Source organism: Eumetopias jubatus, unplaced genomic scaffold, assembly GCF_037043125.1.
Source record: "Eumetopias jubatus isolate StellerSeaLion01/CBP00866 unplaced genomic scaffold, mEumJub1_p1.0 scaffold_2, whole genome shotgun sequence".
NCBI lineage: Eukaryota > Metazoa > Chordata > Mammalia > Carnivora > Otariidae > Eumetopias > Eumetopias jubatus.
Window position 1 is genome coordinate 158,006,197 of NW_028274808.1, and position 14,194 is coordinate 158,020,390.

Here is a 14,194-nt window from a genome sequence, read left to right on the forward strand (position 1 = left end):
ACAGGTGGTAACTACATGCCTGGCTTTAAGAGTTCCTTTTAAGATCTGTTAATTATTAGACATATGTGCTCACTTGTCTACCAAGCTTGAAAGACTAGTATCCCAATCTATTGTTTAAATATAAACAATAGTTACTTTTACTCAGAGGAAAACTCTTCCTCACATCTAAGAGAACCAAAAGTACAGAATCAATTTACGGTAATGACCTAGTACAGGAAAAAAGAATTGCTTCAAAAAAAAAAAAAGATTCAGTTTAGATGATATAATGATTGCTTCTAATATACATGCTAATCATCTTAGCAAATTTCATGACTGGGGGGATAAGCAAAACAACTCTCCCCATGTCTCACTGTTTACAGAATTTAAGACTCCTATGAAGATTACTAAGGAAATGTCATTTCATACTCTGAATTACAACAGCAGTGTGTGACAGCTAATCAGCCCACATAGCTCTTGGGCCACCCATGTATTAAGGTAGCCCAGCTCCTCATCTGTGGTTTAACAACTGCAGGACTTATACCCATTATCACTCTTAACACCTAAATGTAATTATAGTAGGTTTCTGTGAGAGAACTGAGACTTAAAAGGTTAAGTATTGAGACCAAATCCACACAATTCATAACTCAGGTGTAGCATGTATAATATTATTTCCATGGAAAAACAGTATTACTTATACCTATTATTTGTACAGTATTTTATAGTTTGCTTGTGACTGACAGTGAGAAAATCAGAATCCTGATTTATAAAATCTCATTTGGTGCTCTTCCCATTCTAACTTCTAGAAATACCTTAATTAGGAACATAGCCTTGGTTATAAAAGCAATTTTAAATAATCACTGGTGGTCAACTAGACATGGCATTGATTTAACTATCAGCAAGTAAAAATTAGATAAGGCAACAGAACTCCTAATCTGTCCTCTAAAACAAATCTAAGAATTTTTTAAAACTTATAAGTTTTCCTTAATTTCAGTGTATAAAACCTGAAAAACATCTTTCAACATTTCCTGTGAACCAAGTAAGTTTTAGTTATGTTAAGTGTGCCAATACAGTATTTGGTTTTTTTAAAGATTTTATTTATTTGACAGAGAGAGAGAGACAGTGAGAGGGAACACAAGCAGGGGGAGTTGGAGAGGGAGAAGCAGGCTTCCTGCTGACCAGGAACCCGATGCGGGGCTTGATCCCAGGACCCTGGGATCATGACCTGAGCCAAAGGCAGACACTTAATGACTGAGCCACCAGGCGCCCCGCCAATACAGTAGTTTAAAGATAATTGTTGGAGTACTTCTTTTAGGATTGCGAACTTTCCCAGCTTTCTCAGACTCAGGGCGTTAAGAGTCCAAACTGGAAAGTCCTGGACAAACAGAGACAATTTGGGTCACTTTAACTCACTTTTTGTTAAACCCACAAAATGCACTGAATAGTCCCTTACTGAGTAAGAAAATAAAAACTTGGGCCTGTACTTATCTTCCATTATTTGAAAATAAATAAATAAATAAATAAATAAATAAATAAATAAATAAATAAGGCCCCGTAGCTATGTATAACTACTATGGGTACACAGGAGCTAATTTTTTTTATTGTTAAAAATTTATAGTATTAAGCAACTTTTTAAAAATTTTAGTATGTATAGGGAGAATGAGATAACTTGGCAAGTTAAAAATGGATCACTTATCTGAACTGCAATAGGAACCTAAAATTAGTTTGACGCTCTCTACAGCAATCAACTCAGTCACTGAGAAACCACCTATCAAGGAAGCCTTGAAATAAAAATCCTAAAATCATATTACTTAGGAATTGTGGGTGGTCCTTTAAATTTATCACAACATACTCACTTTCAACATATAGAGGGATTTATGATGTAGATGACAAATTAGGCTGGCAAACATTTTTTTTCTCCACACTACCTTAAAAGTGTTCAATAGAAAACTAGAAAAGAGGCAAAACTATTCAAGAACCCATTCTGTACTGACAGAATTGATTTAATTTGAATTACCTTGTTATTTTGTGGAAGGTAGGTACATCTATCCTGACTGGAAACAAAGGTATTAAATCCCCCTTTAGATTTAGAAGATTGATTTAAGACATTATGGACATACCTTGAAGATATTGCAGGTTCGGTTCCATGCCACCACAATAAAGCAAATCAAATGAACTTTTTGGTTTCCCAGTGCACATAAAAGTTATATTTACACGATACTGTGGTCTATTAAGTGTGTGATGGCATGATGTCTAAAAAACTTTAGTTAAAAAATACTTTATTGCTAAAAAACACTATCATCTGGGCTTTCAGCAAGTTGTGATCACTGATCATAGTTCACCATAACAAATAAAATAACGAGAAGTTGGAAATATTGATAGACTTGCCAAAATGTGACAGCAACATGAAGAGAACAAATGTTGTTGGAAAAATGGCACCAACAGACTTGTTCAATGCAGGGGCAGGGTTGCCACAAACCTTCAATTTGTACAAAAAAAAAAGGCAATATCCATGAAACACAATAAAGCAAAGTGCAATAAAATAGGGTATTCCTGTAATGCTTACTGGAAGCTCTAAGAAATGAAAGGGCAACTGGGTAGTAAAAGGAGACAAAATTATTAAATTATAAAATTAGAACTGCGATAGTAAAAAACAAAGCTTAAGGAACCAGAGGCCTCAAAGGTTGAGTGATGCAAGGCAATGAGGTTTCTTACACTGGAGGAAAAGAGCTCAAATCTTTTATTAGCTGAGATTTCATATACTACAGACAAATCAGCATTGACTGAATCCCTGCAGAAAAGCCCATTATCTTAATTCCCCTTTCTTTACTCCAAATGCCCTCTACAGAATGTTCTGATCTAGTCTTTTTGAATAAATGTCTCTATGGGAAATAGTCTTCTTTCAGTTTTAGAGTAGGGGGTAACCCTGGAGATCTTTGATCTAGTTCAAATCCCTCACTTGAGGCAGAATAAGAAGGTGTGGTGGCAATCTTCAAATACTTTCCAGGGCTTTCAAGTGGAAAAGGGATTTGAAATTCTGTCTTATCTCCAAGGGACAGAGCAATGAATAACTATATAGAACTGCAGGTACCAAATTTCAACTCTTCAATTAGAGCTGCCTAATACCAGAACAGGACTCCTTCATAGGTAAGTCTCTCCTAGGACATCTTCCTAGGAGAGAAAAGTTACAGAGGAGATAGGCATGCCAGACAAAGACTGCCTCAAACTGTTAAGATCCCTTAACTAAATGATAGAACTTACTAATTCCAAATTAAGTGCTGTAGTGAAATTTAAGAGTTCCTGGTTTGATTTAAGTAACCTTACCTTTTGAGACATTGCCAAACAACATGTTCTTAATCCAAATGTCATCTCCACATTAAAGAGATCAGAGTGTGCCCTGGGTGTGTGTGCGGCAATATTCAAAAGGGAGGAGATTGTGCGGGGAGCCACTTACCTGTTTCCCGATAACAATTAAAAAATTTAACTGGTAGTCAACATGTTGTTAATCCAAATAATGCCATTTCCCCATGAAAGGACCAGTATGTGTGTGACAGAGAGAATGTGAAAGGGGAGGCTATCGGGAAAGCCACTTACCTGCTTCCTTTAACAACTGAAAAATACAACTGGTAGTTTTATTTGAGATTGCAGCTTTTCCTTCCAGGTGATTCTTTCTGGCTGCATTTCCTGCTGTTATCTGGTCCTTGGACTGCAGGAGGACTTTTCCTGGACTATCTGGCAATTCATAGACTTCTTTTGTTTTACCCTCATAGAGTTTTTTACCAATATTCAATACTGTGGAGATAAAATGGAGACATCAGATTTCAGGAAAAAATTTCCTAATGAAGACTAAGTTATCTCTGATCAATCAGAGAACATACAGAGTGGTTAAGGGATGATTTTAAGAAAAAATTCACTCATCTGCAAAGAACCTATACTCTACATTTTCACAGGCATATTTGATTCACATAATTTTGTGACAAACTGTAATTATGCAAATAATTATAGTTGACCCTTGAACTATGTGGGGTCTAAGATTGAAAATCTGCATAGAACTTTTACTCCCCCAAAACTTAATAGCCTACTGTTGATCAGAAGCCTTGCTGATAAGATTAAATGGCTGATTAACACATATTTTCTAAGTTATATGTACCTTATGCTGTATTCTTACAATAAAGTAAACTAGAGAAAAGAATAAAATCTTAAGAAAAAGAAAATACATTTGCAGTACTGTGTGGTAATTATTGGAAAAAAGAAAATCCATGGGCATGCAGTTCAAACCCATGTTGTTCAAGGCTCAAATGTACAGATTAGAAAACTAAGTATCAAAAAGGTAGGAGCCATGCAGTTCAGAAATGGCAGAGCCAGACAAAATCCTGTATCTTCTGATATCATATTCTTTTCTCTTTCCACTATCAACCCTGCCTCTCTATAGCAGAACTGAAGTAGGACTAATTTACATTAAGTTAATAGAATAGCATTTTCGTATATATATTCATAATACAATAAACTAGCTTGTAGAGGAAAAAAATGCTTATTTTTTGTGACTTCCATCTGGCATGACAGGCAAAATGGGAAAGTTCAGCCTGAAGGGTTTCTTGACTTTTTTAAAGTGCAAGGGGAGGCACCCCCACCCACTTAAGTTAGCCCATTTCCAAGCACCTCTATTTCTTAATCTTTCTTCCCTACTCCCCAGTGTTAATCCTTTCTCCACACTAACAGATGTGGGAAATTGTGAGGAAGGACAAGGGAATCCAATTTGATGCAGGTCACAGACTAAAAAAAAAAAAAGTAGTCATTAGAAAGAATGATTTAGATGAAGATCAGAGATAACAAGTTTAAGGACTTAAAATTTCCAAGGGGAGAAATCACCCCTCATGCTCCTAGAACATGGACTCATTCTCAGTATTGGCATTTTTTAGGGTCCGTGTGCCAGGTACACTAGGGATATACCAGTAAAGACAAGAGTTCCTGCTCTCAAGCAACCTGAGTCTGAGGGAAGCTAAAATTAAACAGGACATCAAAGTAAGTATGATGTGAGATATACACAGACTACGGGATCACACATTCATAGCAGGCCCACCTAACCTAGTCTAGACACCAGAGAAGGAAGTCTGAAACAAAGCGAGGTTGAGGTTGAGATCTGAGGCAGGATGAATATTTAGCCAGAAGAGGGAAAGGGTTTAATAATGGTGGTGAAAAAAGACCATGGGGTAACAGTGCATGGCAGAACTTCAGGATGGTTGGAGCAGGTGTGTGTGTGTGTGTGCGCACTGCTATTGGGCAGCGGAGGGAGGGCAGCAGCTACAGAGTAGAAAAGAATGGCAGGAGAAATGAGCAGTGCTCAGATCACCAGCTAGGGTAGGTGACCATTAAACAAACAGTTATAATTCAGTTTAATAGTTACTGCTGCAAGGTACCTAGAGGATGAATTCCCATCCTATTGTAATATCCTGACTTACTGACAAGGTTTAAAAGGCCCCTCAAGTTAGAGCCTCAGCTTAGTGCTCCAACTTCAGATTTCTCTATTCCCTTTCCAGAACTCTATCTTGTGTAACTGAATTTTTATATCCCACTCCCAGGCTTTTGACATGCTCTCCCTAGACCCGTTTCCTTCCCCTGCATTTCACTATTCATCCTTCAGACCTCATGTTAATAGTGTTTCCATTTTATCCTAAGAACAGCCATGTGGCTTTTAAGCACTTTAGCAAAAGGAGAGATATCTCTATTATATTAAGTCTATAATATTTTACCTAAATTCAGTTTTCCTGTGTGGAAGACGATGTACTTATCAGCCAACACAAGCAATTTGGTTCACCATAAATTTAGAAATTGGATGTGTGGGGAAAAAAAAGTTTGTTTTATCAGCATAAATGTCACAAGTGATCTTTTCTGAGCACCTAATCACTAGTAAATAAAAAGATTATGTAAATAGGATAAATGTAAAGTGAATCAAGGCAACTTTTTGCCTGGTACTTCTGGAGCTCTTCAAAGTCATCATGGCATCAACACCATAAAACACATAAAATCTGGACCCAAGGATGGGGGGATGGGTTAGCCTGGTGATGGGTATTAAAAGAGGGCACGTTCTGCGTGGAGCACTGGGTGTTATACACAAACAATGAATCATGGAACACTACATCAAAAACTAATGATGTAATGTATGGTGATTAACATAACAACAAGAAAATGTAAAGAAAAAAAATCTGGACCCCCCAAACGTAAATTTTTCAATAGGTTCAAATATTAATGTTCCGGAAATAGCAGGCTATTTACTTAATAGGAAAAACAAGACTTAGAAGAATCCACACATATCTTCCTGTGATTGTTTTGCAATAACTATTTATTACCAATATGATTTCCAGGCACCTCTCCAACCCCTGGCCATTTCTCTTTCTAATCATCCTCTTCCTCTACTTTCTTTTCCCCAATCCAGAGCCAGTTCCGATTATTTCAGAAAGTTCGGCGAGACCCGGGAGCGCTGGGTTTCCTACGCCTCGCTTTGCTGTGCCCGGGCCACGTGTCGGTCCGCCCTGCGGCCTAGACGGGCGGCAGCAAGGAGACCAGGCACAGCCCGGGAGGAGGTTGCCAGCAGGGCCGCGGGGCGCGCAGGTGTCGGCGGCGAGTCCGCAACCTCCAGGCAAGGAGGCGGCGGCTGGAAGACCGCGGAGGGCAGGGAGTCCCCGGCAGATTCCTGGGGATGCCTGTTACTCACCCTCAGCTGTCGCCATTATCTTGCGTGGGCTGGGCGCAGCGGCCGCGCTGGGAAGACTGGCAAGACTCTGGAAAAGAGGAGTAGTCAGAGGCTCACGTGGCGGGGGAGGGAAGGCGACCCGCAGACACACCCCCGGCCAGGCCTAGTATTCCTGAGCGCCCACACGCGCTCTCCGCTAGCAACACAGCCGCCACCGAACCCCGGAGGTCCCTGCCGCCCAAGAGCAACTTCGATTCTGCGAGCTAGCTCTACCCGCGAGGCTTCCCGCCGCGCAGGCGCAGAGCCACAGGACGTTCCCTTCACCTCTGTGCGCGGGCGCTGTTCCAGAAGAGGGGAAAAGTGGCGCGCACTGGCGGCCACTCCCGATTCTACAGAGGCTCGCTGACCCGCTACTTTCTCCGCTGCGAGAGCGGTTCATAGGTTGGAGCGTACCAAGTAGTGACGGCCGGGGGAAAGCATTTGAGGAGGGCCATACAAAGTTTACATCCTCTGGGACAGAAATGACGTTAACACTACTACTCTCATCACCCCAGTCTTAGGTGTTAGAAAATAACGGAGATTTCCATGTGTAGAAAAAGTAGTTTCCCATAGGGATCCGGCGGAGGACTAGCTCCACCCCAGGCGTCTCTGTGACTCCTCCTCTCAGCCACGGAGCCTCTCCCTCCCTCCTCGCTCATTGGTGCATCCTGAGGGGGCGGGGCAGGGTGTGCAGCAGGGGAGCGCTAATCACGTTTGCTTTGGGAAAGCGCGCGCCGCCGCAGTAGCGAGGGTCGAGCGGCTGGGGAAGGAAGCGAGCCTCTGAGGCGTACGGGCCGAGCGGACAGCGGGTTGGTGGTCAGGCCCCTGCTGCGGCGGCAGGTCTCTCCACGTGTTTTCGGCAGCGACATGGAGCTGGAGGAGTTGGGAATCCGAGAGGAATGTGGCGTATTCGGGTGCATCGCCTCAGGAGAGTGGCCCACGCAGCTAGATGTGCCGCATGTGATCACTCTGGGACTCGTGGGGCTGCAGCACCGGTGAGCAACCGGCTGAGGGGTGGGGGTGGCGGCGCGTGTGCTTCTCTCTCCTTCAGCCCCAGCCGTTTTCCCGCGGCCCGAGTTAGCGATCTCCTGTGCGCCTGAGGGCCTGGAGACCGACCTCTATTGCTTGGATTGATAACTGCTTGTGGCATCAACTAGGTTGCCAAGGCGTGCGCGGGCACCACCTTGCATCCCTGGACTTGCTTCTCCCCCTAAACCCTTGATGCTCTTTAGGGGCTTTCCCCCCCTTCTCCGGTTGTGTGCACCCCTCATGAGTCTGGCCAATTTGTAAGGCTCCGGTTCGCTAGGGTTGGCCGAATCGGGACTTCTCCCACTACTTGCCCGTTTTAATCTTGCAGAGCCTGGAGCTGCTTTTGTGAAGGTTTGTGTGGGGTGGCTGCTGGTCCAGGACCTACAACACCTTGAGGTGTTCTCGCGGAGCCTTCGACCACCACAAGCTTTTGTTTGCAAGGGCAGAGCTTTTGAGCAAATTGTAGATGTGAACGTAGTCATAGTTATGAGAATTTAGGGATTCTAGAGTTCAAACCCCAGGAAATAGAGCTAGTTGGTATTCAAAAGGAAGTCCCGGTTGTAGTTCTCATACAAACTAACTGAAAATAAACCAGTCACAGGAAATAGTGTATCTGCAAAAGAGTCACGGATTTCAGATAATGAAGGAAAAGGTTGTAGTAAGAAGATGCCAAAAAGTAACTCACTTATTTAAAAGAGGGAAAGGGCAGCAGTTCCTGTATGACTAGATACATACTGATTTTTGGAAAAATTGGTAGATCCCTTTGAGTTAAAAAATAACTTGCCTTCCGTGATCCTTCCATTTCTTATTACCTGGCATTTGATATAAATGTAGGTTTGACATTATCCCTGAAAGTATTACAGAGTTTTCCTAAGGCAATACTGCAGCAATAACTTTTAGAACAGTTTAAGGAACTTGGCAGTAACATTTATCAGCAATATGGGAGCTACAAGTATAAATGCATTCCAAATGATCTGCTTTCCCTCACCAAACTTGGATTGCAAGTAGTCTTTTTGATCTTTTCAGAGTGGCAAATACTTTAGTTTTATGTCTTATGTACTTCTTTAAAGAGCTGAGAGTAACTTAGAGTCTGGGTTGAATCAAAAAGAATATTTTTAACTTGAATGACTCTGGTCCTGGATAATTGTGGGTTGACCCTAAAAGAGATCTTGTTTTAAAATACTGCACATTTTTTGAGAAGATTAGATATATAATCCAAGAACAAACTAAAATCTACTTATATGGTAGTTCAGAACAACATTAGTTTATAACATTCTTAGGATAAGTTATTTTGGATATTCTGTGAAGGGAAGAGAATCTTCAGTCTCTCCTTTAAATACGTGCCGGAGGAAAAACGGTTTGTTTTGTTTGTTTAATGAATACAACTTGATTTCTAGCTACATGCACTTTTCTATAGTTGCTTTTATATGAAAGAAGGATTGGAAAGTGCAAGATAGGAGCAATAAAAATGTAATTATATGATAATAGCAATAATAAATGGATTCTCTGAGGCTGCTCATCTGAAATAAGTCTTTGTTAAACTGGTTTTGAAAATTGACCTTCAATAACAGCGACAAGGAACCCAGTAGTTTCTGGGGAACGAATGTATTAATGGAAAACTATTTGTTTAAGATTTTCGTTTTGTAGACATAGAATCATTAAGGTGCACTGAGAAGACTGGTTCTCTCCCATAAATTCATCCAATTAAAAATTTTGAATTAGCAAAAGTCCTAACCCTTTAGAGGAACTGATTTGATTGGAAGAATGATGAAATTCCCTAATGTCTCGAAGATAAAAATCTTCTGCTACTCTGAACTAGTCCGTAGGGTTCAGAGATTAAAAACTAATGTTTTTCTATGGCATTGAATCAAGGAATGTTAAAACTGGATACCTAGATAAGTTGTCTTAACTTAATACACAGTATAGTTAGTTAAATGTGCTGTACACTTGTAAGTGGTGGTCTGTTGCAGAAGTCTCTATCTCCTCACCTCTTTCCACTCAATACTTAGTTGTTTTAAAACAATAGTAACAGGATTCTGTTGGGTTTTTTTTTTTCCTTTTTGATAAAGGAATTTACCTCTTACACATTATCTTCCTAAAACATGGAATCTAGAAGGTGAGATTGCTATCACTTTTGCATTGTATTTGTCTTAGGTATAATCTGATCTAAAAAATTTACTCTCAGGCGCGTGGGTGGCTCAGTAGTTGAGCGTCTGCCTTTGGCTTAGGTCGTGGTCCCAGGGTCCTGGGATCGAGCCCCACATCGGGCTCCCTGCGCAGTGGGAAGCCTGCTTCTCCCTTTCCCTCTGCCTGCCGCTCCCCCTGCTTGTGCTCTCTCTCTCTGTCAAATAAATAAAATCTTTTTAAAAAATAAAAATAAATAAAAAATTTAGTCTCACCTCAGGGATAATAGAGTACCTGAAAGTTATATTATATATTTCATTTAAATACAAATAGAACACCAATTACTAGATAGTCACGCACTGGATGCTTAATCCAGATGGGTTCATTCAGAAGTACTTCTTTCTAGTAGTTCTGGTGATTTGGAGATTTATTCCATAGCTCTACTTTCTGTTGGGGAATTTAACATTTTCAGTGAGCTCTTTAGATGCAAACTCTGTGTGTATGCATGTTCACGACAGATACATATAATCACCACATGCTTTTTAAGTCTTAAAAACTTTGGTTCAGTGGTTTGCAGGGTTCTGAACAAACCACACACACCTTTTTAGATCAGAAATCTTCACGTTTCAACTACAGGCAGGATTTTTTGGAGACTAGAATGACATGAACATATTTTGAAGATTCCATAAAAGGAATTATTAAAATTTCATAGATTTATCTCATGAATCAACTAGTTAGCCTTTCCTTGGTTAATTAGGAGATGAAAATGCCCACCCCAGAAGTGAATTATTATTTCCCTGGGTTAGGAATTGAACCCTGCAACTGATAAACATTTTCATACTTCTAAAAATTTTGATATTTACCTGATGAAGTTGGATCATGTAGGGGGTTTCCTTTCTGTAGAAACATTCTGTAGAATCTTTTCGTTCTGTTATGCTTTGAGGAAACCTATTTGCAGTGATCTCAGGAGCAGTTTTCTTAAGAGATACAGACACTGGTCCTGTAAATAGAGTATATAATATTACCGCTAGAAAGGTACTTGTGAGAAAGAGATGCCTTCAGACAACCTCTATGGAATTAGTTTCCGGTTGTCTTCATTTAAGTTTGTTGGAGTACACAGGAGTAGGTTATCAGAGAACTTGCTTGGAGTTGCCAAATTTAAGGCTGGGGATAACTTTATTTTGATTTTCATCTCTTAGTAATAATGACCAAATACGTCCCATTTCTATAGTGTTTTCTATACCCTTGGTTGGGGAAGTGACTTATGTTAAAACTGTCTTTGCTAATTGTACCAGTCTTGGGCTTTGAAAGACTTTTTAATTCAGTTACTTTTGTAATTTAATGATTCTCAATTTTAAATCATAAGTATTTTCAATTCTTCCAGGTTATGCTATTATCTATAACTTTGCTTTTTGCATTAGTTTGAAGCAGGACTTATCTATCCCCAAAAGAGTTTCAGAGTACTACTGCTTTGTTATTCTGGTCAAAATTGGAAATAGCTCCTTAACATAAGACTTGAAACCTAGTGCCAGTTTTCCAACATCAGTTTGATCTTGGGCAAGTCTCCTAACTTTTGAGTCTGTTTTCTCATCTGTTGGACTAGACTTATGTATTTAAAGGTTCAACGGGCAAAATCCAGGGGGTTGGGAATGATACTTTTGTGTGGTTAGCAATTTAGCAATTTTCCTTTTCAATAGCATATACACTATAGAGCATTAAGAGATGGCAAAAGTCGGGATAACTCATCTGACTTGCACTTTAGGTCCAAAAATGGAGAATAAAATTTTCAGTTCACTTGAGATATAATAAGGCTTGTTGAGGATAGGGATGTTCCTGTTATTATCTAATACTTTATTCAAAAAATATTTGTTTAGCTCCTATTACGTTTACATAAGACACTGTGGTCAGTACTAGGAATATGTACTGCCCAGGGCAGATACGGTCCCTGGACCTCACAGAGAGACAACATTAGCCAGCTGGCTCAAGAGCACAGACTTCTCTGTGCCTCCATTTCCTCCTCTAAAAATTGGATATAATGATAGCACCACATCATAGAGTTGTGATAGGAAGTAAATGCATTAGTATATGTAAAGTGCTTAGAACTGTACCTGGATATATGCATACCCCATGACCCTCCCTCCCACTCTTGGGTGTATACTCTACAGAAATGCATACATATGTTTACTGGAAGACATGCACAAGAATTTTTATAGCGTTATTTATAATAGCCCCCATCTGGAAATAATGGAAATGTCCAACAGTGGAATGGTTAAAGAAAGTAGTGGTATGTATATTCACATAATGGAATATTCTACAGTGAAAAAGAGCAAGCTCCTACTACAAGTAATAGCATGGTTGAATCTCACAGTGTTGAGTGAAAGAAGCATGACATTAAAGAACACATACCAAAAAAGTAAGAACATCTTGTATGATTCCAAATTTGTGGTGATAGAAGTCAGAATAATCATAACCTTTATAGAGGTTAGGAAGATGATTATGACTGGGAGGCCTGAAGGGTGCTGGTGTAATGTTTTATATCTTGATTTGAGTGGTAGTTTCATGGGTGTGTTCATTTTGTAAAAATTAAGCTCTTCAACTACTTGTGTATACTCAAAATAATTGGATAGATTATAAATCATAAAATGCTTAAATTGAATTATCCTAAAGATCCAGAGAGATGTAGTGATTTGCTCTGCATTGAGTTATTGGGGTTAGAGAGAGAGACTGCAACTCAGGTTTTCTGAGTTTCAGTTCAGTGCTTTTTCTTCTGTTCTGCATTTTTATTCTTCTATTTGCTCTACTATGTTGTATTACCTTTTCTGATATCTGTAATGAGTCAATTTGGAATTATGGCTTACATAATTAGGTTGAGTTATTTGTAGGATTGCTAAAATGCTGTACTCATTACTAACACCTTTGGAGAAAACTAAAATTCAGAACTGATTACTTTGTGGGTTTTTTTCCTTTTCCATCCTAGTCTTCTGATAGCAATCACTGTAAATTGTAATTTAAAGGCTCATGATGAATGGACAGTTGTGGAGAAATTTCTGACTCTGGGAAAGTTTCCATTTACTCTGTTACTTTTAATAAGCTATAAAAGAAATCACTGCTCAGCATTTTTTGCTCTCACGGCTTATAAACAATATATTTAGTCTAATTTGTCAAGGACAGGAATAAACATCTCTTATCAGGAAAAAGCAACAAGTTTTTTTCAGTGCCAAAATGTGGCACTTCTCAGGCTCTTACCATCTTCGTGTGCTTTTCTTTTGATGCTCAAAGTTCTTGGGTTTTTGGTATGACCTTCAAATAATTCTTAAAACAAAAGAACACAGGAAAAGAATCATTATACGACATCATTTAAAATATATTCATCTTCAAGCATTCGAGTACATTGAAGTAAAAACATTAAAGTGGTGGTTGGGCAGATAAAGAAGAATGAGTTTAAGAATTAAGAATGTTTTGGTACAAGGTTTGGAAAGATTGAAATTCTTAAATTAGGTATGTGCTTCATAATAATTTTTTGGGTCATTTGAACATACAATAGTGTAAGGATTTTATTTTTGAGGAATCTCTTGCTACATTACAATGCAAAGAAAAAACTTAATAGAATTTTTATTTTAAAAAGTCAATTTCAAGGTTACCATGTTTCCATTTGGCAGTTCTGAGAGTTGGTCCTCTTAGGATGCAGTCAACTTCTTCATAAAATCTCATTTTTCTTTGAGGGTTGCCATTTTTCTTTTGTAAAACTCTGTATTCATATTTTAAATTTTTGTATTTGGTACGACATTGTTTCCAGTCTCTGTCTATTCCAAACTGCATTAGTCTTCTGGCAATTTCCTCAAATATTTCTTTGTTTCTTGTGGCCCTTTCAAGCATTTGCTTAATTTTTTCATCAGACCATATGTGTATAAGCGCTCTGACCTCATTGTCACACCAGTGTTTTCCAGCCTCTGTGTCGCTCACTGTTACAATCTGTAAATGATTTTTAGCATCTTCTAAAGGAATATGATTACCTATAAATCAATTTGATTTACAATTATACAAACTTACAGATAAATCTTATTTAAATATCATTCATTTAAAACAACCTGGATTGACATAACGCACTGAGATTACAATAATTTCAATATGAGGGTCAAAATTTCTTCTTATGTTCATATTCAAATAAGATATTAAAAAAATTAAAGGCAGACTAATCTCCAGTATTGGTGAGATAATTTAGCTGCTTTTCATCAATAGGTATCTTCATTGGATATTTACAAATGTGGAGAGTCTTGGTGTATCTACTTAAACTGGTATATATTAGCCTAAAATTTTTTTTTTCTTTTTTAAGTA

General features: G+C 38.9%; 2 protein-coding genes across 7 annotated transcripts in view; one reads left to right on the top strand and one right to left on the bottom strand.

The window, feature by feature from the left end:
- The window catches only part of PAICS (phosphoribosylaminoimidazole carboxylase and phosphoribosylaminoimidazolesuccinocarboxamide synthase), a 54,845-nt gene that overhangs the window by 23,850 nt on the left and 16,801 nt on the right, over positions 1-14,194 (bottom strand). For 2 of the 6 annotated variants that reach the window (XM_088021153.1, XM_088021151.1), the window contains 4 exons: positions 13,106-13,171; positions 10,723-10,859; positions 6,689-6,755; positions 3,571-3,768 (listed from right to left, as the gene is read on the bottom strand). In XM_088021153.1, the coding sequence (XP_087877279.1) occupies positions 3,571-3,768; positions 6,689-6,755; positions 10,723-10,859; positions 13,106-13,171 (468 nt within the window). Of the gene's footprint in view, positions 1-126; positions 135-3,570; positions 3,769-6,688; positions 6,756-6,991; positions 7,096-7,120; positions 7,252-10,722; positions 10,860-13,105; positions 13,172-13,500; positions 13,873-14,194 lie in introns of those variants that run through there. The other 4 variants (XM_088021152.1, XM_088021150.1, XM_088021154.1 and 1 more) reach the window with 4 other exon arrangements.
- PPAT (phosphoribosyl pyrophosphate amidotransferase) overlaps positions 7,459-14,194 on the top strand; it is a 36,185-nt gene continuing 29,449 nt past the window's right edge. The window contains exon 1 of the mRNA XM_028100716.2: positions 7,459-7,701. Coding sequence (XP_027956517.1) covers positions 7,574-7,701 — 128 coding nt within the window. The 5' untranslated portion in view covers positions 7,459-7,573. The remainder of the gene's footprint in view (positions 7,702-14,194) is intronic.